General features: G+C 55.5%; 1 protein-coding gene across 2 annotated transcripts; it reads left to right on the forward strand.

Moving 5' to 3' along the window:
- The first annotated feature begins 1,605 nt into the window (after positions 1-1,605).
- Positions 1,606-25,504, forward strand: CFAP45 (cilia and flagella associated protein 45). Of its 2 annotated transcripts, XM_057315508.1 has the most exons (12): positions 1,606-1,659; positions 6,576-6,701; positions 9,075-9,211; positions 11,005-11,149; positions 11,445-11,615; positions 12,686-12,864; positions 14,930-15,059; positions 18,200-18,346; positions 20,708-20,821; positions 21,418-21,611; positions 24,750-24,974; positions 25,301-25,489. In XM_057315508.1, the coding sequence occupies exons 1-12, from the start codon at positions 1,657-1,659 to the stop codon at positions 25,377-25,379; spliced, it is 1,650 nt and encodes a 549-aa protein (XP_057171491.1). In that variant the 5' UTR covers positions 1,606-1,656; the 3' UTR covers positions 25,380-25,489. The 2 variants fall into 2 exon arrangements, with proteins under 2 accessions (XP_057171491.1, XP_057171492.1); XM_057315509.1 differs by lacking the exons at positions 1,606-1,659; positions 6,576-6,701 and adding an exon at positions 8,524-8,878 and having other exon boundaries at positions 25,301-25,504.
- The last annotated feature ends 2,457 nt before the right edge of the window (positions 25,505-27,961 follow it).

A 27,961-nucleotide genomic window follows, 5' to 3' on the forward strand; every position in this document is an offset into this window, starting at 1 on the left:
GATGAGAGAGCCTTGCAAGGGGCTCAAGCTTCAGAAGGCCCTGAAGGCCTGAACTTGAAGCATGGCTAGCTTTGAGGTCAGTTCAAACAAAGCCTGGCAGGGGCCTCCCTTACAGGGCACTCAGTCGTTCCCCAACCCCCCTCCTTCCTGCCTCGACTTTACAACCTTGCCTTCAGAGAGGCCGCCTGGGTTGAGAAAAGAACAACTTTGAGTGCGGACGGTGATCCCTCTTGGCCTCAGTCTCCTCTGGGGTGATGGGGATGACTGCAAGGAGATGTGGCTGCGAGGACTGGGAGGAACACTCAGGGGAAGCAGCCCGCTCCACAGCAGGGGCTCACTGCGCGGTCCCTCCTCTCGCCGCTGCTGGGAAGAGGCTGGGAGGAACAGAAAAGCCCTCCCCTCGCTCCCAAGCCCGGAGGGTTGTGCTCCCCCTTGAGGTCTGCCGGGTGCCGTAGCTGCTCCCGCCTCCCCCTCCGATCCCACCTCCAACCCTGTGGCCTCCGTCCCGCCCCCGGAGTTCTTCTGAGGATCCCAAAGGAGATAAGGCTGGGAATTGCAGAGAAGGAATGTGAGGTCTGCTGGAGTGAAGTCCTTTAAGAACCCCTGGAGGTGACCCCGCTCCCTTCCTCCCTTCCCCTGGGGCCGTGCACAGCCCTGGAGCCCCAGCTCTGCAGCCAGCCCAGCCCAGCCCAGAGTGTGTCTCGGACGCAGCCAAGCGGCTTTGAAGCACTAAAGGCCAGTCGCAGTGAGCTTCCGAAAGGCGGGCTGTGAGGAACTGCGGAGAGGCTGGCGAGCGGGAGAGCAGGTCACAGGATCACAGGGTCATCACTGCCCTTTGGCTCCTCGGGGCCGGAGGGAAAAGCGTCCTCGGTGCATGCAGGGGCTTCGTGAGGCTTGGGGCACGCAGGCTGTGGGGGTCAGTTCAGCTCTATCTCTGCGGGTTGGGAGGTATGTGGGCCAAACCAAATGGAGAAAATCATAAAACTGCTGAGAACTCTTCCAGAACAGTCCACACAAACTGGGAAGCGTTAAAAGGCAGACTTCCTCAAGCCAGTTCCCTAGATTTCCATTCAGATAGTCTATAGGGCCCACCGTTGTTTTTCATCTACTCCCAGGTGACTGAGCTGGAGGTCTAAGGAACTTCTCCCGAAACTGCACACACGTCCTCGAGGCGGGAAGTTCTTTCTGTGGTCTAACCAGACTCTCTCCTGTTGTGAAACTTGTCTCCTCTGATCCAGGGTTGGCTGGCACCTCCTGGGCAGCACTGGGGCAACAGTAACCATGGTAACCAGGGGGTGTCCCTGGGCCTGGCTCTTGCAGGAGTGCCCGCAGTTGGACGTCCTGGGCGCATGCCAGGCCCTGGAGGGTTCGGGTTCCGACCCTACGGTCCAGCCAGAGCCGGAGTGAAGAGCCGCGCGCGCCGGCGGGGCTCAGTCTTTTGGAGGAGCGGTTCCCAGTCGAGGGAGGGGTTCGTGTTCCCCAAATCGCTGGACGCCGCGTAGGTCCGCCGGAGCCGAGGGGCGGGGCCAGGGCCGGGGGCGGGGCCACGGCGCGCGCGCTGTCTTGTTGCTATGGTAACGCATCAACACCGAGGGCCCTGGCTGCGGTGTGCGCAGCAGACGCGGCGGAGGCGCAGAGCCAGGGCGAGCTGCTGAGATGGTGAGGTCCCGAGAGGACCAAGGAGGGTGGCCTCATGTGTCCTGAACCGGGTTGGGGTTCTGAGCGGGGAGAGCGGGGCGCTGGGGAGGGCAGAAGATGAGTCAGGCTCTTGGGTCAGGAAGGCCCAGGGGCAAAGAGGACACACCTGGAAGAAGTGAGGGAAGTCCCGAGGAGGGTCCACGGGAGGAATTAGGGGTGGGGTTGTCGGGGATTGAAAACGTGGAGGGGTGCTAGCCCGGGAGTTGTGGAGAAAGGGACGTTCTCTTCCCTCTCCATCAGGCTAGAGCCTCCACAGGCTGGGGATAATGGGCGGTGATGTGCGACAACCACGGGTGAGGAGGCCACATGCCGGGATATAGGACCTGCTTGGCCACAGATAGCAGAGTGACAATGCTTAAGTCACCTACTGTCCCTGAACCTCAGGTTTCTCTTCTGTTGGTGGGGCCTTGGTTCACTCAGTAGGGCTCAACAAGTATTTGTGAATGAATGAACGAATGAATGGGTGGGTAGGTCCAGGTTTGGTACCTCCAGGGTAGAGATCAGCTCTGCTCTGACAGGCTTGGGGTTCCCTGGGGTGGGAAGGACCACGGAGTGGTGAGGGTTGACAAGGGTACCAGACCTGGGAGGAACTATAAAGAGGTGTCTGGTTTCCAGAAAGGAGTGTGTTGGTCCCTGAGGGATAAGGGAGTGGGACGGAGGATAGGCATTGGAGCCTCGGGGTGCTAGAAGTAACCTTAGAATTTCTGGGGCACACCAGGGGGCAGAGATGGTGCCCTGGGTATTCTGTGGACACATTTCATGCCCATAGGTCATGCTGCTTTTCTAGGGCTCAGTGATTCAAATTCAGGGTCCCCAAGTAGGGATTTCAGAAGAGCTTTGTTAATTATACACACATGTCTGCCTTAGGCTCAGGTCATGATCCCAGTGTCCTGGAATCGAGCCCCGCATCGGGCTCCCTGCTCAGTGGGAGCCTGCTTCTCCCTCCCCCTCTGCCTGCCGCTCCCCCTATTTGTGCTTTCTCTCTGTTAAATAAATAAATCAAATATTTAAAAAAAATTATGCACAAACAAGTCTCCAACAAAGAGCAGCCCCCAATTTCTGAGGACTCCCTGTGCTGTGTAAGGGTCGCTCAGAGCAGGGGTTCGACCTGTTGACTGAGGCTTTCTGAGATCCCTTAGACAAGACTGGGCCTGCAGGCTCCTTTGAGAAGCAGTGGGTCGAGTTGGTGATCTCTGCTCTTCTGGCAGGTTGTGTGTGTGTGTGTGTATGTGTGTGTGTGTGTGTGTGTGTGTTGCTGTTCACTAGCTTTTGAGACTGTTGGAGGAGTGGGGAGGCGTGCTGGTGGCAGCGGGGAGGCAGGGGCTCACAATGAGGCAGACTTCCAGGACTCTTTTACAAAAGCAATGAATACCACCGTCCTCCAGAAGGAGGGCCGGGACCTCAGTACCGATTAGGATGCCACCTTCGGATGCATCCCGCTGATGGCCAACCTTGCCTCCCATTTGAGGAAAGAGGTGGCCTGAGTGGATCATTCAGTAAAAGGCAGGTGCCTGGTGCACGCAAATCCTCACCTTCTTGGTAACCGAAGCCCATGGAAAGGGAACTAGAATCGGGCCGAGAGCTGGAAGCCTGCCTTTGCTGGCCCGTGATGAACCTGTATGCAAATGGAGAATGGGATGTCAGGGTGAAGAGGACGCCTAGGAAGGTCTTGGCTTGGTTGACAGGTGTTACGGTTCCGTCAGGGGAACTCCACAGCTGTCCACACCCACCCTGCACCCGGACTGGAGCGGAACTTACTGGATCAGGGACATCCGAGGCTGCCGTGTTTAAGGAGTACACCCTTCTGTGTTCAGAGTCAGCCACCAGCCCCACGGCTAAGTTTTGTTTTCAAATAAATAGTGTGTTACCTACAAAAATAGTTACCTACTCAATCGCTAGGAAAGTATTCACTGCGAGAACCATCTGAAGATGATAATATTCACCCAAAATTTCTGTTCAACATTTTTTGGTGAATGTTCTTTTAATACGCACTCAGGGTACATACCCTTCAGACATTTCTGCAGGAAATACATGTGTCTTCTAATCTGCTTTCTTCTAACCTTAATATATTATGGAGATTGTCCTATATCAATGACAAAGTGAAAATCATCCGAATGACCAGCTAATCTTTCGGCATGGCATCGGAGTCTCTCCCCAAATTCCTAGCAGTGGCCAAATTCCTGTGGTCCTGGGGTGGGAGGGTATTTGAAGAGAGGGAGTCAGCTGGGTCAGCAAGATGAAAACATCAAAACAGGGCTGGCATCTTTATCTGTCCCCCTCCTCATCTTTGCCAGTGGAACTAGGGACTGGATGGGCTTGTCTCTGGGCACCGCTCACCCTCTTGGGGATATTTATTTGGTCATGCAAGAAGTCAAACCAGCCCTTCCCTTCCTGAAAGAACCTCTTGGCTACTGTCTCTGGCCAAAAGAGGGATCTAACTTTCCATTTCTGCTTGGTTCTTCATTTTTTCGAGGCTGTTACACAGTGACCTCCCTAATCCTTCTTGTTGCTTTTGGCTGAAGTCGAGGTCCTAACCGTGGTGCGTGGCTTGTGGCTTCAAAGTCAGCACTTCCCCAGTGAGGTTTCTCAGCCACCCAGCCCTAGAGAGCTCAGTGCTTCCCTCTGCCCTGCCCGGCCGCCGCTTCTCTGTGGTCATGCCTTTTCCTTCCTCTGTTCTGACTTCTAGGCTCTGGCCGTGGAGTATCTTTTGAGTGGTTTCCTCTTGACCTGGGTGCCAAGGGTGCAGGAAAGAGGCGACGGGGTCTCAGCCCTGGGGAGCCTGTCGTGCGGTGGACACCTGAGCAAAGGGCAAACCTGCAGGAGCCCTTGAAAAGAAACAGAACACACGCAAAAATAGTAATAATACTTTCCATCTGTCTTCCAAAGCCCTGTCACTACGTTCTTTTCCACAGTGATTTGGAAAATGCGGAGTCGGGGAGTGGCCTGGAGTCGGGCGTGTTCTGGGGAAAGCTCCCCCCTCAAGCTGGCCTGCGGCCCTCGAGAGGTCACCTTGCTTGGTTTCATTCATTGGTGCTTCATCAAGTGCATGTCGAGCTCCTCCGATGTGCCAGGCACCACACCTTTTTCCTTACTTAGAGACAGAACTCACACGATCCCTGCTGACCCGGAATCTTCCACCTTTTCCCTCCCGATGCTTTCCTTCAGTCCCACCTACTGCAGGTTCATTTCATTTCCTCTGATTCTATTTTTGGTGGAAAGGGAAGCAGTAGCTCACCACCAGCCATATAATAACCCTTAGAGTCTGTTATTAGACATCCTCGGGGCCGCTACATTTACCTCTTAATAAATCCAAGCTTTCCTGCTCCTCTCTATCGGGCCTGCCTGAGGCTGTAAAGGGAGCCCCCCGCCCCCAAGCCTCTTGCTGGCTGGGCCTGGCAGTGAGCGGAAGGGCCGGAGCAGCAGCGCTTGCTGGAGACTAACTGCCTGATTTAGGGGGAAGACTCATGCATGTGGAGCGGGTGCCGGGGAGCCTGGTTGGTCTGGGCGGAGGGGAGCGAGCTTTCAGAACACACTGTCCAGGGCTTAGTGACCTGGAACGACAGGGTCCATTGCCCTGTCTATACTGTCCTCTTGACCGCTGCTGATTCCCAGGCTTGGGAGACCCAAAGTGAGTAGCTCATGCCGCCGGGGGACAGGTTGGCTCTTCCAAAGGGAGATTTGGACCAGCGTTAGAGTAAGGCCGGCGCTGCCCCGCAGTCCTCGCGGAAGTCACCTCCTGGAGACACTCATCTCGGGGCTGAGCTGGGCTTTGGGAGTGGAGGTTGTGTTAGTGTTGGCGGTGGTAGGCAACAGAGCCAGGACTCTGACTTCAGTACGAAGGCATATTGGGGGGGGCGGATTTTGGAGAGCTCCCTGGCTGGGAAACTATGCGGGAAAATAGGGACCAAGGGAGGCACTGCAGCTGGAACTGGGGCCAAAATCACAAGCCAGACCAGGTAAGGGCCCTGGCTGCCCCGTGGCACGCCCAGCACTGGCAGCTCTGTGGGCTGCTGCTGCGGCTCTTATCAGCACGGCCCCAGACGCCGGCCGGCCGCCACGCCGCCTCAGCCAGAGCTCCTCTTGGCTCTCCTGGCACCAACAGCTCCCCTCCGTTCTGCGGCTCAGGGGATTGGACTGGTGAAGCCGAGGCCCGTTGCCCAGGCTCAGAAGGCACATAGCTGCCGTTTTTAGCGTCTATTGTCGGAGAGGGCCTTATCTCAACTCATTAGATGAGGAATTCTCCCGATATAGGAAGACGCTGGCTGGTTAAGAGCGGACTGGTGCGCGCTTTAGGGGTCCCAGGAGTGAAAGCCACCAGTGGGCACCGTGAAGCAATCACTCAGCTTTCATCCACTGAACTTTGTGCCAAGTAGCGGGAAAGTGCTTTTCCATCCGCAATGTCCTCTGTCCCCACCATTACCTTGCGAGCTTGTGGGGACACGGAGGAGGTCAGATAGTGGCGATAGTCGTGAAAGGGGGCTCTGAGCTCAGGCTGAGAGGCTTGGAGGTGGACAGGATGCTACCTTTCTGGGGAGGCAGCCCAGATGGCCTCACAAGAGAGTGTCCTTATGGGAAATGGGGACCAGGATGACAATGACATCATCCTCTTGCCATCCCCACTTCCTTCTTTGTCCTTCTGTACCACACGATGACCTGGCCGATTTCAGCCCGGGGATGAGGAAACGCTCCTGCCCCGACGAACCCCTGCTTCTGCGGGGTGTCTCTACATTTCAGGGCTTAGCCGGTGCTTTCCCTCGGTGGTTTCCCCACATGCCCACCCGCTTCTCCCAAGCTTGGGCTGGCAAAGTGTTTACCTTGCCCAGGGTCCAGCCGAGAACTCGGTACTGATGACCTGAACTTTCTGCCTCTCTCTGCAGCCGCTAAGCACCACTGGTGTCCTGAGCTCCTCTTCCACCACTTCCAACAGGTCGAGGAATAGGACTCGCTATCGGACCAAAGCTGTGAGCTCCGAGGTGGATGAGAGCCTCTTCGGAGGGGTCAAGGTAACCCTCACCCAGCCCCTTCAGGTAGCTGGCCCCTGGAGGCGGTGACCCAGACTGGTGTTGGTCAGGATGAAGCCAGCACTAGGCAAACCGTCCCCTCTCCCAGGTGACTCACAGAGGGACATCCGAGCAGCCAGATGCTGGCATCTAGTGGGGCCCCTGTGAACAGGAGCACCTGGCTCCCTCCACCCCTGCAATCTTCACATCTGCCCTGCATTTAAAATCTGTTGTAATGTCGAGGAGGGCCCTGCTGCTGAGAGCAGATCATCGCCCAGTGAGTGCCCCAGGATGAAGACGTGGGAGGGCCACGGACCGAGCTTGCAGCCCCGGGGCAACATATTGCCCCTCCATCCAAGAACAGCATTAGAGAAAACCGCAGAACCTCCTCTCCCAGCTGCTCAACTGGCAGGGTTCATTAGCTTTGGGAACCCCGAGCAGGTCTCCATGTGCAGGTGTCGTCCCCACTGCAAGGCCGGCAGCTTCTCCCGTGCGGAGAAGGAGAGCTAGCTGGAGCGTGGCTTGGAGTACTCTTGGTACACGGGAAGTGCAGCAGGTGAGAAGGAAGAGAGGCAAGGTCAGAAGGAGAATGGGACACGGAGAGAGGGCAGCGAGAGATAGAGAGACAGAGGGACAGAGAAAAGGACAGGAAAGATGCCAAGAGCGGTGTGAGTGCTGGTGTGAACACCTGTGCAGTGGGCAGGTGGCCCGAGCCCAGTGGATGTCTGTACTCCTCGCTGTCCTCACTGTGAACCAAAAAGAACTTTCCAGGGGTGTCTGACTCCTGGTTTCAGCTCTGGTCTGATCTCAGGGGTGTGAGATCGAGCCCACCTCCCCACCTCCCCACCCCCAGCTCTGTGATCTGCAATCCGTGGGGAGTCTGCTTGGGGATTCTTTCTCCTGCTGCCTCTGCCCCTCCTCCACTTGCCCGGCTACTCACTCTCTCTCTCAAGTAAATAAATAAATCTTTAAACAAACAAACAGGACTTTCCAGAGGGTTTAAGACAGGCACCTTTCTCCATTTATTTTTTTCTTTTTTCTTTCTCTCCCTCTTCCTTCCTTCTTTCATTCCTTCCTTCCTTCCAAGATTTTATTTACTTGAGAAAGTGAGAGAGTACACACAAAGGGAGAAGCGGGCTCCCGACTGAGCAGGCAGCCCGATGTGGGACTTGATCCCAGCACCCTGGGATCATGACCTGAGCTGAAGGCAGACACTTCACCGGCTGAGCACCACCACCCCCCCCCCCCCGCCCCGGGCGCCCCACCTTTCTCCATTTGGAAGACCCCTGTCTGCATCGGGTTTTCTATCGACAGGGAAAGAATCGAAGGGACGCACCTTGACTTACAGACAGGTTTTGTGTTTGGCCCCTGGGGTGATGGGTGATGAAGGTTTGGAAATGGCAGAGTTCTCCAGGAGTCCCCCAGCCGGCTCCTGGGAGGGGCCGTCAGAGAAATGCCTGTTCCTGGCCCTTTCCTTGGTCTCCTTGCTGGGGGAGTCAGAAGTCTCTCAGCCGGCGGTAGGGGGCAGAAGTGGTCTGTGACGCGCCTGAATCGCGCCCTCTTGGAGCAGGTGGACAGAAGGTGGCAGCAGCGCTCTGGGGACGGTCCGTGCCAAGGGAGCTCAGCCCCGGAAGGACCTCCACAGAGGCCGGCTCAGGCCTCCACGTGGGATCACCGTCACTGAATTCATAACAAACGAAACTCTCTCCTGTGTTCAACATTTTCCTGAAATAAGTGGTTTCATTTTCTTATTATCTGACTCCTTCACGGTCAGAGTATTTTGAAAAAAAATCATGCATTTAATATGTATTCCTGCTAATTCTGACTCCCTGACTTCCTCACCACATTCCATGTGAGGGCGGGTCTCCACCAGGCCATTTGGCCATTTCTCACCTCCTCCATATGATTTTTTTGGGGGGACCAAAGTAAATTAATCATAAGGAAGGATTAAAAATTCCGAATATCATAGATTGGATGAGTCTGTAACGAATTGTATTATCTCAAACCACAATGTGGTCCAAGAGAGATCATTGTTTCTTCTTTCATAAATCATGGAGGGAGGAGAAAGGAGAGACCCCAGATTTTCATTCCTGATGGTTTTAGCAGCTCCTCTTCCCATCCATCCAGGAGTATTTGCACAAGACATGGGAAGGAGGCCTTGTTCTCAGAGGAGCTGGTCGGTAAGAACGCATGCGAGCCAGATTCAAGCGCAGAGCACCGTGCCCTGGAAACTCTTGGTGGTCCCGCGATCTGGGCCCCCAGCAGCTTTCTCTGCCACTGGATGGGGTGAAGAGGGGAAGTCTGCCCTTGAAGAAGCTGGCACTGGCCGCAGGACATGGGCTGACCGGCTTCTAAGTTGCCCTTCCTGACCCACAGCCTCCGGCCCCGAGCGACAGCCCCATCGTGCTCCTTCGAGATAAGCATGCCATTCGGAAGACTCTCACTGCCCTGGGCTTGGAAAACAAGCCGGAGACCATCCAGCTCGTCACCCGGGACATGGTCCGGGAACTCCTGTGAGTACCCAGGGCGCAGTGCCCTGCCTTCCCGTCGCAGCCTGCAGTTCTGCTGAGGACACGTGCAGGGAGAGGGGATGTCTGGTCCAGCCCGGCTTCTGTCCTACTCCTCTCCCCTGTTCGGTTCCTAGCTCTCCTTCCTCGGCATCTTGGCCTCTCTTGTTTCTCCCCCTGTTGTATTGATTCTTGCCTTTGCCTTCGATCCCCAGCTTCTCTTCCTCTTCCCCGTCGCCTGGCTGTGGTGGGACCCATGGCACTGCAGGAGGGGCCGTGCTGGGTGGGTCTGCTCCGAACCCCCCTTAGTGCTCTTGGTAAAGGGAAATGGTCCAGATGACTCAACGCCTTTTGGCGGCACCAAGAATCTGAAGTAAATGGAAACTGACCAGATGCTAACAGCCCCTGGCTTCTTCCCAGGCTCTGAGGTCAGAAGAGGAAATTCCCCGGGGCTCTCGGGTTCCTTTGGGACTGGCTCAGCATGGCTTCCTGACTGCAGCTGCCCCCCTGCTCGGCGCCCCTGTGGGTTAGGCCTGTAGCTCAGCAGTGGGAACTGAGCTGTCGCTGGGGGCGGCGGGGGGTGCTTAGCTGCACTCTTGGAAACCATCCTCCCAACTCTGGCTCCGCCTGTGGAGAACTTGAACTCCCAGAAGTGCCGCCTGTGTCGCGAGCTGGGGTAGCACGGCTGCATGGCTGGGACACGGCCCCAGGAGCGAGGTCTGGTCAGCCCTGCGGGGAATGGCCATTCATGGTCTGCTGTCCTGCAGCCACTTGGGGGCAGAGGAAGGGTTCCTTCTTGGAGTGTTCTGTTCCTGCAAGCTTGAGGTCAGTCCTGGTCATTCCAGGTCCCGGGCCAAGCCCCACGTCCACTCACAAATTCGGTCCTCCTCCTAGACTGCCCCCCCCAACACACACACACACACACACACACACACACACACACACACACACGTTTTATGAGGTGAGGTTTCACTTCCTGCCTCGCACGGTCTGCGTCTTGTTGCCGTGTCCCTGTTAAACGGCCTCACCCAGAAGCAGCTTTATTCCCGGCCCTGCTGCTCCTGCCGCCTCCTTCAGTGTCTGTCATTTGTTTGTAATCATTATAATTAGCTATTGGTTTGTTGAGTGTGCTGGGCGGCTAGGAGGAGGGGTCCACGGACGTGCCGCTGACTGTTGTTGATCAGAGATTTTAATTAATATTTAGGGTTCAAAGCTTCTCTCTGGGCTGGATGGACAGGGATGCTTAGGCTTCTCACGGCATCAGTTTCAACCTTGTCTGGCGTCCCCCCTGCCCTTTCTATGTCATCCTGGAGGAATAAGCTATTTTTAAAGTCCGGTTCACCAGCGTTGTTTTGAGCTCTCCCTCTGGGCCCAGCGCCGCGCGGGGGGCTAGGCGGCCAGCGGGGTCGGCAGAGGCTGTGTCCCGGCGGAGCCTGTGGTCCCGCACATGGGCCGTGCCTGGGGGTGGGGGGCACAGCCCAGTCCGTGAGAGTAGAGCGGGGTGGCCTTTCGGCCTGCTGGGGGGATGGAGGACAGGTTCTCTGAAGGCTGCGCAGAGAAGGTGACATGCACGCTAGACCTTTTAGCAAAAGCCCTTAAAATGTCTCTGTTTGGCCCACCCCTCACCTGGGACCCCTTCTCCCCAGTGGGCCCGTGATGCAGCGGGTGGTCTCTCCTGCCTTCGGGGTGGCATTGTGGGGTGCTGGCAGTGATGAGGGAGGGGCGGGAGGCCGAGCACCAGCATCGGGTGCCGAGGGCCTCCTTGCTCCTCCCCACTGACTGTTCATCCCCTGGGGCAGCGTTCCCGCCAAGGATCCCTCTGGGGAGTCCCTCATCATGAGCCCCGAGGAGTTTGAGCGCATCAAATGGGCATCCCACGTCCTGACCAGAGAAGAGCTCGAGGCCAGGGAGCAGGCCTTCAAGAAGGAGAAGGAGGCCATCGTGGTAGCTGCCCTCCCCGAGCCCTGATCTCTGCGGATGGGAGGGGGGCGCTCTAGTCTGGGGGCCCCGGAAGGAGGCGTGAGTGTGTGCTTCATGGAGACCAGAGACGCGCTAGGATGGACACCAGGCGTGGGAGCAGCTGGGGCGCGGGGCAGGGGTGAGGACGAAGCTGGGCCGAGAAACATCTGGGTTCTGCTAGCATGACGGGCGAAGCCACCTTGGGGGTCCTTCTGGGTGGCCCGTGGTAGCATGGCCAGTGCCCAGGGCGGTCCCCCACTGATCAGACTGTGTCCTGCAGGATGCAGTGACCAAGCGCAAGAAGATCATGAAGCAGAAGGAAATGGTGTGGAGAAAGAGCGAGAAGCTCAGTGACCTAGAGGAGGAGGCCAAGGAGCGGGCCCAGAACCTCCTGCAGAGAGCCAACAATTTGCGCTTGGAGCAGGAGGAGGAGCTCAAGGACATGAGCAAGGTGCGGACTTCCTTCCTTCCTCCCTCCTCTGCCGACTCGTGGCCACTCCCCCTCCCTCTTCTTAGGCTCTGACAGCCTTGGCTCCTGACAGACTTGGGGCAAGGAGGGGGGGACAGGTGAGGGGCTGGTGGAGAGGGGGGTTGCTGTGGTCAGAGGGAGGACTGGCCTTGTCACATGCGTGCTGTGTGACCTTCAGCAAGTCACTCACCCGCCCTGGGCCTCACTTCATGTGTCAAACGAGAATGGTAAAACTACTTAGCAGGGTGATTGGGGCCTGAGCTGAGCTTTGCGAAGTGTGGACCTGCCCTCTGTGTCTCTCCTGCCGGGAACTGGCTTCTTGCAAAGCTCCCAAAGTGCTTCCTTTAGCTGAGAGCGTGAAGACCAGAGGCTCGGTGGATTTGTCATTTGCATATGGTTCACTTCCCAAGCAAATGAGCACACTGACTCCCCACCCCGTCATCTCTGCCTTCTCTCCGGGGTTGATCTGCCCTCATGCCTCCTCTTAATTTTCCAGAGCTTTCACTTGGTGGTTCTTACGGATGGCTGTCACCTGATGTGTCATGTTGGGCTCTTCCAGCTTAGAAATCTAGTGGCTTGGCCTCGGCATGAGGGTTTTAGTTTCTGTGAGAAGTAGAACAGAGGGTCTAATGTTGGGGTTCATGGGTCCCTAAGGGGGGCCTTGGGCCTCTGAAGTTTTATGGAAATTTTATGTGTGTGTATGTATATAAGTGAATCTTAAGGAGGACAGAGCCCATTGCTTTCTTCATATTCTCAAGGAGTGATCCATGGCCCCCAAAACACGAAGACCCAATACCCTGAAAGGTACTATTGCAGCTTCTCCTTGCACAGACGAGCACTTTTTAGGAGCCCAGGAAGTGTTAGCGTAGAGCTGTACTCAGGAGAGGGGAGCATAAGAATGCTCTTGCTCCCCCCACCTGTGCGTGGCTGTGTGCGTGTCCAGCACACTCGGTACCCTGCTCCCATTTCTCCCCTCCAGCTTCCACACCCCGTGGTGTATCCCTCCCCATCCTTGTGCCTAGACCTGGTGCCACTGTGTCATCCCCCCCCAGATCATCCTCAATGCCAAGTGCCATGCCATCCGGGATGCCCAAATCCTGGAGAAGCAGCTGATTCAAAGAGAGTTGGATGCAGAGGAGAAGCGCTTGGATCAGATGATGGAGGTGGAACGGCAGAAATCCATTCAACGGCAGGAGGAGCTGGACCGGAAGAGGAGGGAGGAAAGAATCCGGTAAAGCGGAGGTTTTGGCATCTCCCTCCCATCATTTCCATGGGTCTTTAGGTCCCAGGAGCTTTGCCAAGAGGGTAGAGAAGAGAAATGGTCATTACCACCATCTGTTATGATCTCAAAACCTTATGAAGAGATTCATAGGACCACAGAGCTTCTCCAAGCTGAGTCCTCTGATCCTTTTTTTTTTTTTTTAAAGATTTTATTTATTTATTCGACAGAGATAGAGACAGCCAGCGAGAGAGGGAACACAAGCAGGGGGAGTGGGAGAGGAAGAAGCAGGCTCAGAGCGGAGGAGCCCGATGTGGGGCTCGATCCCATAACGCCGGGATCATGCCCTGAGCGGAAGGCAGACGCTCAACCGCTGTGCCACCCAGGCGCCCCGAGTCCTCTGATCCTAACAGGTGCTTCACAATTTGGCCCCAACGCAGCCTCATTTCCCACTTGTTCCTGCTGTCCCTTCCACACTTCACTGCCCCCCACACGCCTGCACTCCTCACGGTTTATGCTTTTGTTGTCCCTTCTGCTTTGAATACTCTTCTCTTTCCTTTTCCCCTGGAAAACACTTTCTCTTCTTTTAGTGCGTGGCTTTGCGGTCACCTCCTCCAGAAAGCCCTCTGCCTTCCACAGGCAGGCTCGGGGGCTCCGTTCTCTGAGCCCCGCGACGCCGTGTTTATACTCCAGCACATGGCTTCTCACATGGGGCTCTCTGGCCCTCCCCAGACTACGCACTCATGGAGGACAGCATTCCTGTCTTAGTTCATTTCTGTAGCTCCTGGACCCAGTAGACTGCTTGGCCTGTAGCAGGCGTGTAACACATGTGAGGGTGATAAATCCAGTCCCCTTCCTTTTGCAGAAAAGGACAAGTAAATTTACCCGAGCAGGCAAGTTATTTACCAAATTTACCAGACAGGTAAATTTACCAAAAGCACAAGTAGATTTACCGGAACAAGTAAATTCTAGAACCACAGCGTCCCAGACCAAGAACATCAACCATATCATGTGAGAGTGACCTTGAACCACACTGACTGGCTCTGCTCTCTCCCCCTCTGATTCTGTGCTCTCGAGCCATCCATCTCTGTACTTCCAGGAGGCACCTGCTCGACTGTAGTAGACTCCCTGTAAATGTGGACTTAATGGCTAAGTGGCTCTTCATCTTCTGCATAAATAGCTCCAATTAAAGAAAAATCTCTGCCTCATTAGGCCACTCTAATGATCTGAGCTGGTCCTTATATTGAGCCCCAGCCTGCTTCCATGTAACTCTTTTACTCATTCCTCCTGCGTATTTCATCTGGAGTCATGAAGCCATTCAAGTGCTCCACCCGAATGGGAATCTCATTGTCCTTCCTCTCGATTCTTACCCTAACCTGTGTCTTCTCTCATTCTCCCAGCCTTTACTCATACATCATGGGGTCTGGATGCTTCTGAGTTTATTGTCATCCCGACAGCACATAGGGAGTCACTGCAACAGCACTGATTGTAGACTCTGGGTCCTCTGCTTTTCAGTGTTGAGTAAGGGCATCGCTGAGTGGAGAGGCTTGTTCAGACCCAGCCCTTCCACCCGCAGTGGCAAAGCCGTGGCATGTGAGATAGGGCCTAAGATAGCTAACGAAGGGGTGTGGGAGGTGGGGGGGGATACAGGACACGCTGGGTGCTGGCAGAAGCACTGGAGGAAGGAGAGGCCCCGGGCTTTCTAACTGTGAAGCTGGCATGGGAGGCTAGCTCCCCGTGATTGCTCTGGGGGGGCTTGGGAGGTGGTAGGATTTCAGAAGCTCTAGACACACGAAAGACAGAAGGTGGGGTGCATATGTAGGGTGCACTCTTGGGCAAACTAATGAAGAAGGGGAATCTCAAGAAGGGGAGCTTGGAAGAGGAGAGGGCAGCCTTCTCATGACACTCGACACACGAGAAGGACTTTGGTCTGGGCTCATGAAGAGTAGCGATGTGTAGGGGGCGCTTGTCCAATTGTCCCTGGACACCTCCCATCTTGGGGGTGATTTGGGTGGAGGTTGCAGCAGAGAAACGTGGACGTGGGTTTCTAAGGCCCTGCGGTACTGTTCACTCCTAGAGGAAGACGGCACATTGTGGAACAGATGGAAAAGAACCAGGAGGAGCGGTCGCTGCTTGCCGAGCAGCGGGAGCAGGAGAAGGGGCAGATGCTGGAGTACATGGAACAGCTCCAGGAGGACGATCTGAGGGTAACAGGCCGGACAGATAATGCCAAATTCCACCAGCAACAGCAGCAAAGCTCTCCAAGATTTGGGGGTATCAGGGTGTGGACTGATTTTTCTGCCAGGCACACGCTCATTTCGCAACACCATCGCCCTCAGCTTTTATGGCCGTGTTGAACGCTCATCTGGCTGTGGCGCCGTACCGGGGGATGAGCAGGGACTTGGACAGACCCTGCGCCTGCCTGCGGTCCGAGACCAACACATCCATGGGCGTGGACACAGAAAGGAAATAGACAGCTATGTGCATTGCACAAATCACCATAGGGATGTTTTATAGTCTTCCTGCAGCTATTTCGGGATGGGATACACTTTGTTGATGTCTTAGCCCTGTCTTGGGCTCAGACTCCCTGCTGTTCCCGCACTCCAAGTACACAGCATCTGAGTGTGGTTAACTGTGTGGAGAAACCAAACCTTTTTTCCCTGTTAGTCTAGATAAAATTAGTAGGCATATCCATTGCAAAAGAAATGATGACATGCCTGTCTAAACCAAATAGACTTAAAGCAACCCTCTTCTGTTTGCCTGTTCCCGTCTATTGCAATACACAAGGGCCCCTCGCACAGTGGGGGGCAAAGCCAGCCTTTGGGGTGTTTATTCTCCTGCCCCCCTCAGTTTTTTACCTTTGAAAAAAATTTATTTTATTTTATTTATTCATTCGACAGAGAGAGAGAGACAGCCAGTGAGAGAGGGAACACAAGCAGGGGGAGTGGGAGAGGAAGAAGCAGGCTCCCAGTGGAAGAGCCTGACGTGGGGCTCGATCCTGGAACGCCAGGATCACGCCCTGAGCCGAAGGCAGACGCCTAACGACGGAGCCACCCAGGCGCCCCTACCTTTGAAAATTTTTATACACACAGACAAGTTGAAAGAATTGTATCACACACAACCATGCTTCACCTCGATTCATGACTGTGAATCTGCCTTGGTTGCTTGTCTCTTTTGGGGGCATATACTTATTTCTGTTAAACTGTTTGTCAGTGAGTTGCAGATAATCTTGACACTTTGTGACTAAATGCTTCAGCCCTCATCTCTGAAGAACAGAGATGCCCCCTTACCGGTCATCAGTACTGAAATCTCATCCCCTCATCAAAAATGGAATCCGATGCTTCTGTAATATCATCTAACACTTAATCCACATTCAGATTTCCCCGATCGTTCCCAAAACGTGTTTTCAGTTTTCTTTGTTTTCGAACCAGGATCCGATCAAGCTCCCTGCCTTGCATTCACTTAAGTCTCTTTCATCTGCTTTGACCTAGAAGACTTCTCTTGTTCCTTCCTTCCTCCATCTTTCGGCACTGGTGTTTTGAAGCACCCGGGCCAGTTGACTTGAAGAGTTTCCCTTTTCTGCTCTGTGGGATTATTTCCTCAGGGTGTCATTTAACTAGTGGGACATGTATTCTTGAATTTTTCCCCTCTTCCCCCACGTGAACGGATGATGGGGTGGTCATCTCCCAGTGATTTGATAAGGGAGTGGAACAAACAAAAAGAGCAACCTGAAAAGTACATAAATAGGCAAAGAAGTAAGTCAACACGTGATTAAATAGATGTCCGAGGTCAGTATCCAGCAGGTTTTCTCGCCGTGCTGGTCAATGGGATTAAAGAACGCACGGTACCAACGGCAAGCCTAAATCTAGCGGGAAGCAGGTAGAAGGTAAAGGAAGAAAGGGAGAAGGGGAAAAGGAGCGGAGAGTCACTGGGCCAGGTGGGGAAAAGTGGGGTGAGTGAGGAGGTAGGCACGGGGAGAGTGAGGGAATGCTGGCCGCCATGACTCACGCACCACAGGCCGGGTGGGAGGCAGGCAGCGCCGTGCCGATCTGGTATGGAAGGCGCCCCAGGAGGCCTGAACGTGGCTGTGAGTCAAGCTCGGGGAGAGCCAGCAGAGTTGTCTCGGATGAGTCAGGGCAGAAGCTGGGCTGAGGAGGAGCTGGGTGGGGCATAGCCTTTGAGGAATGGAGGGAGCTGGAAGCAGTGTGTCGGGGGGGAGTTGTTGGGTGGAAGAATTTGAAGGAAAGGGTTGGAGATTGGTGGGAGGATGTATTTAGGCCAGCTGCACAAGATTCTACACTGGGACCGGAGAATGTGCTTGCTCTGATCTTCAGGGGCTTTGAAAGGCTCAGGCTCCTTCCTTAGAAGGGATCTTGTCACTCAGGGTCACACTGGTACCCTGACCTCCATCATTCATTGTCTTTCTCTGTGTCTACCATGTTTCCCTTTTTCTTACATGCCACTTACTTTGGTTCCCCCTTTCCCTGTTTTAGCTGATTGAGTATTTGCTGTTTTGCTCTCAGTGGGCTACACGTGTTGCCAGGAAAGACAGGAAGTGTGACATGGTTCCCATCCTCTGGCTGAGATAGGATGAACACCCAAGAATGAATGGGACCTACAAGGCAGTGCCTAACCAAACCCCGGGAGGTGTGGCACCATCTTAAGTGCAGAGGGAATTCGGAAATGAAGAGAGAACTGGAAGTTGGGGCAACCTTCCCGAGAAGATCGGAACTTTAATTTAGAAAGACCAGGTCTCAAAATTCTGGCACTGGATTTCGTTAGCCTGATGGCCCTGAACAAGTAAGTTCAGGGCCTCAGTGTTTTCATCTGCACAAGAGAGATAACAGGTTCTACCTGTCAGGGTTTGGGGATATATTTGGGTTTCAGAGATAGGCTATCTAAAGTGCCCAGCAAATAGAAAAGACTCAATTAGGGCAATACTTCATTATTATTTCAATCATTGCTATTGAATAGAGAGCAGAAGCTAGGGTTTGACGAAGAGAAGGAAATTGAAGGCAGGAGAAAAGACCAGGAACAATGGGTAGGACTTTGCATGACATGTGGGAGACACCGGGGAAAATTTTAAGAGCCTCCACTTCCCTGAGAGTGTATAGAAATCATCCGAGTTGGGGCTGCCACCAAGCCAAGTGGGTGCAGACTGCAAAGAGGCCATTTGGCTGCGAGGGGTCGTTGGTGACGCTTGCAAGAGCTGCTTTGCCAGAGCTAGTGGCGGCAGCTGGCATGCAGGTGGTGCGCGTGCCCCTGCCTCTGTGTCTCTGTCCTTCTGTCCCCGTGTCTCTGGGTCGTGTCCCCTTCTACTTGGAGGCTCTCTTTCTTCTGACGGCAGGACATGGAACGGAGGCACCAGCAAAAACTCAAGATGCAAGCTGAGATTAAGTGCATTAATGACGAGAACCAGAAGCAGAAGGCCGAGCTGCTGGCTCAGGAGAAGCTGGCGGACCAGATGGTGATGGAGTTCACCAAGAAGAAGATGGTAGGTTTCTGATGCCTGGGACTTCTGGCTGCGGGGAGCGGCAGGTCTGAGATCTAGGGGACTCATGACAGGAAGCCATGTGGCCGTTCCAGAATTCATGACTTTCGTTCAAGGGCCTGGTTCCTCCTCCTCTTCATCTTGCCACTGGTTCATTAATAGAGAGCGGACTGAAGGGACACCCAAGTTAGGGCGTTATATCCTCGTTAACACCTTTGATTAGAAGTGGGATGAGGGCCAGGTATAGGCCGGGAAGAAAATGAAAACTATCGGGGAAGGTAAAGTTTTCATGGACTCCTCATGGAGAGCGTAATTACAACCCCAGTGATCGTGGGTCACCTGCCCCATTAATTTCTTGTGAGAATTTCTGTATTGGGCATCCTGTACCGGGGTCAGACTCTGAGAGCACAGCTTCTCCCAGCGCTGCTGTGGAAACTGTAAGCACGCACGCACCGAGAGCGACACCGCTCACGGTGATGGGGAGATGCCGCTCGCGCCGCACGGACTGACTCGGGAGTCAGGCTGGGTAACGGAGTGGTTGGGGTCAGGGAGGAAGGGAGGGCAAGGAGAGCTTCTAAAGCCAGCCGAGAGGGAGTGAACATGGGGTTACGTAAAAGGAGAAGGAAGGACTGAAGGCAGCGGCAGGAAGGTTATTCAGTTCTTCATGTGTGGGTCCTGCCTCCCCCGCTAGTTTTGAGGCTCCATGGTGACAGAGAGCACATTGTACTTCTCTGGTAGGGACGACAGGCAGGGGATGGGTGCACTCTGGCAAGGCATCTTTGATATGCCTCTATGCTCCGAACGCAAACCACGGAAAATGAAGCTCAACAAAGCTTATGTTTTGGCTGTGGCTTTCTTACCGGATGCTGGGAGATGCAGGCAACAGAGCAAGAACACAAGACGGGGGACGGGGGTGGTTGGTGCCTAAGAACCATCGTCCAGCTGCCGTTCGTCGAGTGCGTAGACGTGCACGGCTCTGGGCTGTGCTTTACTGTGCGTCTCGCTGAACCATCACAGCACCTTGTAAATGCCGTCACTGACTGATTCAAAATATCCTGGTGCTTCCCTGGGTGTCCAGTATGGGACTGGGCTGAATAATGTCGGGGCTTTGTGCGGAGCTCAGCCGTCGCTTCCCCGGAATGAGCCGCTCAGCTGTAGGAGCTGGTGAGCAGGTGGGCTGGCTGTGGCCGAGTCGGTGGGGCTGCAGTGAGAGAGGAGGTGGTGAGGAGACGGGGAGCTGAGAGCCGTTGTTGGGGGACACCTCGGACCTTGAGCAGAGCTGGAAGCCTGGAATGAGGAGGAGTCACTATAGATTTCTGAGACTAGGGCTTGTCTTCATATGTGGAAAGGACATTGGTGGGAGGAGCTGGGACAGGCCGGCAACCTGCAAAGGGGTTGGGCACTTGGGCAGGCCCGCACCCCGCCATAAGTACCGCGTACATCACAAGTCCGTCCCTGACCTCATGGGGGTCTCTGCTCTTGCAGCCGGGACTTCCCCTGTAGAGCTCAGAGGAGAGACTGATTGTGGAAGCCTCCAGAGTTCCCTGCCCTGCCGTCTAGGGCGAGGTGGAATGGAGGCCAGCTTTGACACACAACCACCTGTGCCAAGCTCCCAAGCAGGCACCTTGCTGGGCTGCCCAGGAGTCTGGCAGGTAGAACGATGGCTGTGGAACATTCTTTATGGGAGGGTCACAAGGCCACCCAGCTCAAGCCATTAGTCTTATGACTACTCAAGACTGGTAGTTGGGAGGCTGGGTTTGGGAAGATTTTAGGGCTATGTCCGCTCTTCCAGAGAAGTGGCAAAGGGAGCTAACTTTGATGGTTCACTCCTTGCATATCTGCTAACCGCAGTGGGATGGCCCAAAGCGTGGTTGGCCATTCGCCCAGGGACTAATGAGATAACTTCCACCTGCTGCATTTTACAAGACAGGCAGGGTGCCCCAGTTGTTACTCGTAGAAATGTGGCCCAGTGGTCTTGCAGCTTAGACGTTGTCTGCAATGCAGTGGAAGGAGCGTGAAGGCTGGGCTTGGGATACCTGTGTTCAAATCCTCTTCGGATGAGTTGACGAGCCACTTGATCTTGGGCAGGACCCTTGATCTGAATGAATGTCAGTTTCCTCATCTACAATACTGGTCTCGTGAAATGTAGGGGCCCTCCGGGATCACATTGGAGGGAGCATTTTGTAAACAATGAAGCATTTGCGATGCTAATTGACTTTCTGCAGGCATTGTTGGTTATTTTGCCCTACCTTGAAAAGAGTCCGGGAGTGATATGGGAGATCCTGGGCAGACTGGCAGGGACTTTGTTTCTCTGCGAGGCTGGGGCAAGGGGAGCTGTTCCAAAAGAGCTTTTCTTCCTGGCAGGCTCGAGAAGCAGAGTTTGAGGCTGAGCAGGAGAGACTACGGAGGGAGAAAGAGAAGGAGATCGCCCGTCTGAGAGCCATGCAGGAGAAGGCCCAGGATTACCAGGCAGAGCAGGTACCTATGTGGCCTTGGCTTGCTTGGGCCTCCCCAGCTCCCTTAACTATTCCCTTGACAGCCTGCAGAACCGACCTGAAGGACAGAGGTGCGGAAGAGGGGGTGCAGGCTACCTAGACTTGAGTAGGCTGAGGGCGAAGGGGTGGGCTGCCCTCAGTGCCTGTGGCAGCGAGGACCGGGCAGGGCTTTATGTGCTGAAGGATCAAGAGAAGGTTTTTGGCTGCTACGTAAAGAACGTTTGACCGTAACTGTCACTGAAATATGTCACCGAAGGGACTGAGGCATCTCCATCTTAGCAGTTTTAACATGAGAGGCGACTTCAGACTGCCTGGAGCTGTTGGAGGTGGAGGGAAAGAACTGGGATCAGTGGTGGGGGAGGACAAGCCAAGACATCTCAGGATATCTTCCAACCAGAAAGTTCTACAAGATTCCATGTACTCTTTCCTGCAACGATCTTGCTGCCAGAGAAATTCATGGCACTCCTCAAAGCAGGCTGTGTCAGAGTCTGCAGTCAGGGTCTTCCTAAGTGCCTGGTCGGTTCCGAGGTCGGTATGCACCCTCTCCGAGGTCGGTCTCCCCACCCTCTCCTTCCCCAGGATGCCTTGCGGGCCAAGCGCAACCAGGAGGTTGCCGACAGGGAGTGGCGCAGAAAGGAAAAGGAAAATGCACAGAAGAAGGTGGAGACGGAGGCCAAACTTCGCAAAACCCGGCTGGAGCAGGTGGCTTTCAAGGAGCACTCTCTGGCCGTTCAGGTGCAACGGGACCGGGATGAGTTCGAGAGGATTCTTCGGTAGGTGGGGCTGGGCACCTTGGCTTCCTTTCCTTGTGCTGTGGCAGGGATGGCCCCTACTGGGTGGAGAGGACCTTGCTGGCATGTCCACACACTGATGTGCATTCTTCTTGCCTGGGATGGCGGAGTCTTTCCAACTAGATGGACAGCTGAAATGTGCAAAGAGAAGAATTGAGAGCCAAGAATTTTCTGATCAGGGATTTGGGAATAGCACCTGGACGTTATCTAAGGGATTGGGTATTACTGGAATTATTTGTCCTGAAGGATTAAAGGTGTGAGTACAAGTATATGTCTGGTCCCTCTGCCCTCCCCTGACTCCATAGCCCTGCAAGTTAGGGAAGAAGCTGCAGCTGCGAGGTTGAGAAGAGACAGAGAGAACTTCAAACACCAAGATTGTAGGTCACTGGAGAAGAGCCTGGGTTGGGGGCAGGGGTCTTTGCCATTCATCTGGTAAATATGTATTAAGCACGTAAATCCAAGAATCTGTGCTGGATGCCCTGGGAGATATTAGAGGTGAACAGAACGCCGTCCTTGCCCGGTCACGTGGGAGGATGTGGAAGACTCATATTTGGACGGACCTCACCTGTATTTATCCGTCTTGCCTGCCTTGCCAGCTCTTCATCCTTTTATTTTTGTTCTCTTTTGGCTCAATGATAATTCCCACCCATAAGTGGAGGTGAGGTGTTCACATCTGTCACATTGCCCGCCCCACGTCCACCCCCGGGGCTGCCAGCAGCCACAGCTGCTCTGGTGTCTATCAGTCAGATCTGCCACCGCCAGACCCGGCCCCTGGGGTGTTCCCCTGGTGCTAACTGTTTTGGACTAACTGGGAACGACTCCTTTCTTGCTCTGGTTCAGAATCTGTAAGATCAGAAGCTTTCAAAGGAAACAAACAAAACAAAATTGGAATGGCAGGTATGGATACAAAATTACAGAAATTATGCTCAGGGGAGTGGAGATTCAGTGGTGCAGCCCAGCTTTCTGGTCTACCTGCTCTCAGTCCCTGGCATGGCCCCAGGTATTTCCATGCCAGACCAGCCCTGGGCCCCCTCCAGGGCCCCTAGCCAGAGGCAGAGCAGACGTGTAGGAATCTCCATCCTTGCCAGAGCCAGGTTCCTGGTCTTTTACTGGACTGTGGGCCCCCAGCCTGTCCCCACTAGCTGCAGCCCCCTTTGGCTCTGTGGCTTTTCCTGCCCTCAAGGCTCATGCCACCATCTCTGGAAACCTGCTGAAGGTGGCAGCTGCCTTAACGGCCCTACAGATTCTGCCCCTGGGCTCCAGACTACCTTTCAGATGTCCGCCTTCACCGGCCTGTATGCTCTTGGACATCTGTGTTACATTTAGCAGGCACTAATAAATATTAATGGAAAGAAGTTAAGGGTCCTACTTTTGCCGCTGACCCATGTGTCCCTTCTTCGCTATGTTTACCCAAAGCATATGCACTAGGCAGTTATTAAAGTGAGACCAGGCCTTTGGAGATGTTCAACTTCACCTGATGTTCTAGGCTGGCATCTGGACCTGGTGTCTCCAGGGCCACGTGACCACCAGGGCGGGTGTCTTCAAGCACTGGGCATGTCTCTGCCGGAGCCAGCAATCCGACTTTTCCTACTTCAAAAGCATGCCCTCGTAGATGGCCTCTATATGTGCTTCCTGCTTCTGGAAAGAGGGATGCCTTTGCCTGGCAGCTCACTGACTAAGCAGAGATAGCTGACCTACCCTACCCGGTGGCTCTTAGAAACGCCCGGAGCTGTCATAAAGTCCTGCGGGCAGGCTCCACCCGCACAGATTCTGATGTAACTGGTCCGGGTGAGGCCCCGGGAAAGCAGCAGGTTTTGGAAGCTCCCAGGTGTTCTAATGCAGCCAGGCTCCAAGTTACGGCCGTAACCCCGCAAAGTGACCAGGCTGTTCCCCATTCAGATTTCCAACTGCCTGGCAGCCCAGGGGCTCCCTAGTGGCACATGCAGGCTCCCGTTTCCAGCCTGTTTTGCCTGATATGAAACAAAAGAACAGCATTCTCTATATAGGAAAATACGAGGGCAAGGCGAAGAGGTGGGTCTTCCTGCTATCACGGAGGTGTCTGAGAGGTTGGGGTTTGGAGTCTAAATGCAGAGGGGTGAGGAAGTTGATAGGTGTCTCCTTGCAGACTGGGGGGCTCTGTGGCAGGTGCAGGGGGGGAGGTGCCCGCAGGTGTGCAGGAGTTCCCGAGAGTTGAGATGATGCCGGTGTTTCACGCGGCTGGGAGACAGCTGGCCAGAGGGACGTGAGTAAGTGACTTTTGGGAGATTTGTGGGGTACCAGTGCCCTCAGGGAAGGGAGCAGGTGAGAAATCCCTGCCCAAGATGATTTTACATGTTGTTATTGTTTTTGGTTATGTCTAGAGAGAACTAAGATGACAGCTCAGAGTGGCCGAGCTCAGTGTTCCCCTGAGATGTGAATACATTTCATTTGAGGTTTTTTGGCTCCTGTCTGGCCCACACGGGCTGCTTTCTCTAGGATATTGGGGCCCATGAAAATCCCCTTGCAAAGAGGCTCCTATGGAGAATCCGGAGAGCTGGAAGGGCAGGGGCCAACTCCTTCCTTCTTCCAGCAAGTAGGAGAGCTAGCGTTACCGACACCAGCACTTTTCCCCTCTGAGCATCCCCTTTGCAGTTTTGTTAATGTCATTATTGTTCATGGGAAGGAAGGAAGGGAGAGAGAGAAAGAAGGATATCTTAGAACCAGCTAGAGAGGAGCTGTGCATCGTCACAAAAGAGAAGAGTTGGAATAATAGCTTCCAGTGGGTGAAACCCTGAGTATAGGCAGCTATGTAATTTGCAGGGCCTGGTGAAAACTGAGAGTGTGGGATCCCTTGTTCAGAAAGTATTAAGAATTTCAAAACAGTGACGGAAGAGCACTAAAGCAAGCGTGGGGCCCTTCTAAGCATGCCCCTGACATGCAGTCCCGTGGCCCGGCTGCGGGGAGGGGTGGCATGCACGGGGGCAGCTTGGAGGCTGATCTCTGAGCCACAGAAGAGGGTGAGAGACCACAGCCCCCTGAAGCATGTCCCCTGGGGAAGCCCTTCCAGAAGGCTCGCCCAGTGCCTCTCCTCGCTGGGCCAGCTCGGCCTAGTCCATTTGGCAACCGGTGTCCCTCCTCCAGGGCTCAGAGAGAGCAGATTGAGAAGGAGCGGCTGGAGGAGGAGAAAAAGGCCACGGGGCGCTTACGGCACGCCAACGAGCTCAGGCGCCAGGTGCGCGAGAACCAGCAGAAGCAGGCGCAGGACCGCATTGCCACCTTCGAGGAGGGCCAGCGCCTCAAAGAGGAGGCCCAGAAGCGGCGTGAGCGCATTGATAACATCAAGAAGAAAAAGATTGAAGAGCTGAGGTGTGCTGCAATCCCCGCGGCCCACCTCCTCTCCCCCTCCCCGGACGAAGGGCGGTGGCAGGAGCTCTGGGAGAGCCCTTTCTCCTGACTTGAGGCTCACCCAGGCTGTTGCCCTCTGAAGGGGGCTCCGGCTGAAGGCTCTGGGACCCGGGCTGCCTGGCTCTCTGGGAACTCCGAGGCAGGGGGCTAGAGCTTTGAGGGGAGTGTGTTTGGGGGATGGATTGTGGGAGCAGGGGTGGGGGTGCAGGCCCCCAGTTTCCTGCTTTCTGCGGCCGCCTCTCCGGTCTCATGCCCCCCTCACACCTGCCCCGTGTCCCCCCCCGCAGAGCCAGCGGCCTTCCTGAGAAGTACTGCGTTGAAGCTGAGCGCAAAGCTAACATCCTGCCAGCCGCCTCTGTGAACTGAGGGGACCCTCCGTGTCCCCAGGGATGTCTGCAGGGGACAGCTTCTGCCCAGTCTCCGGGCGCCCGTAACTGCCGCTAACCTAGACATTTTATAGTTACAGATTAAATTTATTCTACTTCATCAAGGAACAGCCCAGCTTTCTTGGGGGGCTGCGGGTGCCGGGGCTACCGAGCTGTGAGCCCAGGGGGCTATGGGAGCCGGGGCCGTGGGTGGCGTGATGCTCTGAGGCAGGGGATGGAAGGGCGCTCTCTGCCGGTGGTCCCCCCAGCTGCACGGGCCCTTTGCCCTGCGTCCCCTGGCTTTTTGGGGCCCTGGGGATGTTGCTTCATGTCCACCTCAGGATAGCCCAGCTCTGGCCCTGTTCCATGACCACTTCAGAGGCATTTCAGGGCCAGGGGCTGGAGCCGTGCTCTCAGGGAGGGCCGGGGGCAGGAGGGGCCAGGGCTGCAGGCGCAGAGCTCCCACCGGGCACCCGTGACTCAGCCCATGTCTGTGGGGGGAGGGGTGGCGTTTGCACCCGGGGCTGACCCTCCGGCCCTGCCTTTCCCTGCCAGAGCCCTTTCCACTCCAGGCCGTGCCGCAACACAGACACCTGCCGGCCCCCAGGCACCCCCAGGCCCCCGTTCCTCACCCAGACCCGGCTGCCCCCTCCCTCGAGCGGCGGGCTGTCCTCACTCCGCCTTACTCTGATGGGTGGGGCTCCCCACGGCCTTCGTTGCCTGTGTTAGCGTGCCTCCTGTTTCCCCAAAACACTCTTAGTCATCCACTCACTCATTCGAATGCTGCTTGAGTGCCTCCTTCGCTGGGTGCACGCTAGGTCCTCAGGGAGGCAGACCTGGGTCCACCGTCATAGAAGCTTCTCATCTGGGCCCGTCTGCTCCTGCTCCTCCCCCAGCTGCTCTCCACCACATGTCTTGTGCCTTTAGAATAGTCTCAGCTTTTTTGGAAGCAGACTGGTTACCAGGCCCCTTGTGGGCTGAAAAGCTGCGGTCCAGGGCTGGAGCCATTTTCCCATGTTGCATGCCTGGGGGGGGTGGGGAAGGGCTTGCCTCTCAGCTCCCAGCCCCACAGTGCACCCTGCCCCCTCCATGCTCCATTCCTCCCGTCCAGAGCCCAGTCTTGCCTCCCCTGATGGGTCCTGCCCTAGAGGAGGCAGAGGGCAGCTGCTGGGTGCGTCCTGGGTGTTGACCACGCCAGGTTACAAGGGCCTCGGGCAAGAGTCCTCTTTTCATAGGGCCCAGGGAGAGTGGGCAAGCAAGCTGCTCCCTGTGCTTCCTCTTCCTCAGAGAAGCCTCCCCAGGCGCCTTCTCCACCTGCCCCGCCCTGACCAGGCTAGCTGCTGGGGAGAGGGGCTCTCACCTTCCTGCTCGGTGCCCCCGAGGACGTCCCTCCTACCTGGGGAAGCTGCTCCCTTCCTCCCAGAGGTCTTGGAAAGATGTGGTCCTCCCCCAGGATGGGAGGGATCCCTCGATCTCATGGCAGCACCACTGAGGATTCTGGCACCTTCTGTGGCTGGCTTACTTGCCCAGGCTCCCTGGGTGAAGCCTCTTGCTGTTCATACCTGCAGGGACCAAGCCGTGAGCCCTTCCCTGTTCCAGGGGACCCTCCTACCAGGAAGGCCAGAAAGAGCCATGGGGGCCTGAGTCACCCATCTCAGGGCAGGAGGAATGGGCTTCTTCGGAGTGAGGGTCAGGAACAAAGGGCGTTCCAGGCCCATTGCTAACTCGTGGGGCCATGTGGAGAAAAATGGGCAATGTTCACAGGCTTAAAGCAAGGCTTGCATTTCAGCAGAAATATTGCCCATGAAAACTCAGGTCCGTGGGGCCTGGCTGAACCCACAGCCTAAAAACGAGATGGTCCTGCCAGGGCCCGGACTCGGTGGGGGTCGCAGCTATAGGTCTGAATAAAAGCCCGGCTTCAGAGACCCGGGGCGGGGGGCACATAGCTGCCTCTGAGCGGGGGAAGACCGGTTGGGGGCAAATCTCCCCGTTCTGCCCTCAGAGGTGCCCCTCCGGGAACTCCTGGCCGGTGACGTGGAAGAGAGGTTTGGCTGCTCCTCTCGGGATTCCTCAACAGCCCTGCACTGGCTTCTGCGGGCTTCGGGACTGGCCTTAGTCATCCGCAGGGACCCAGTTCCTGGAAATGGGACATTCCTGAGTGCCAGGCAGGCGGCTGGCATCTGGGCTGCTCCTTTTATAAACCCTCCGCCCCTCGCTGAGAACGGCAGCGGGGATAATGACAGGGAAGAGGTCCGCACAGCCTTCGTGGGGGCTGGTGGGGTCGGGCTGCAGGGCTTACGGACTGGGGGTGGGGCACTCTGGGGCAAAGCAGAGACACAACTGGAATTCCTTGAGGACTTAGTGGGCCCATCACTCAGGAACTAGAGCTCCAGATTGGGCCTTTGGGTGGGCGGTGCTGTCTCCTAGGGAGGGCTTTGGTTTTCCCTCCTCTGCTCTAAGTCAGGGGTGAGCTCTGAACCCCTGCAAGCCATGGAAACAGCTCAGGGGTGTTCAGGAAGCTGCGAAGGGGAGAGCTGTGCTGGGGGAATCAGGGAATGCTGTTTGGTGCATTGTCTTTGTTGA

Source organism: Ursus arctos, unplaced genomic scaffold (genome assembly GCF_023065955.2).
Source record: "Ursus arctos isolate Adak ecotype North America unplaced genomic scaffold, UrsArc2.0 scaffold_2, whole genome shotgun sequence".
NCBI classification, from domain to species: domain Eukaryota; kingdom Metazoa; phylum Chordata; class Mammalia; order Carnivora; family Ursidae; genus Ursus; species Ursus arctos.

What these genes read in the sequence shown, in the direction of transcription:
- CFAP45 (XM_057315508.1), top strand. An exon ending in AGCTCAAGGACATGAGCAAG is followed by an intron (nt 11,616 to 12,685) that starts GTGCGGACTTCC and finishes ATCCCCCCCCAG; the next exon opens with ATCATCCTCAATGCCAAGTG. An exon ending in AGGATTACCAGGCAGAGCAG is followed by an intron (nt 20,822 to 21,417) that starts GTACCTATGTGG and finishes CTCCTTCCCCAG; the next exon opens with GATGCCTTGCGGGCCAAGCG.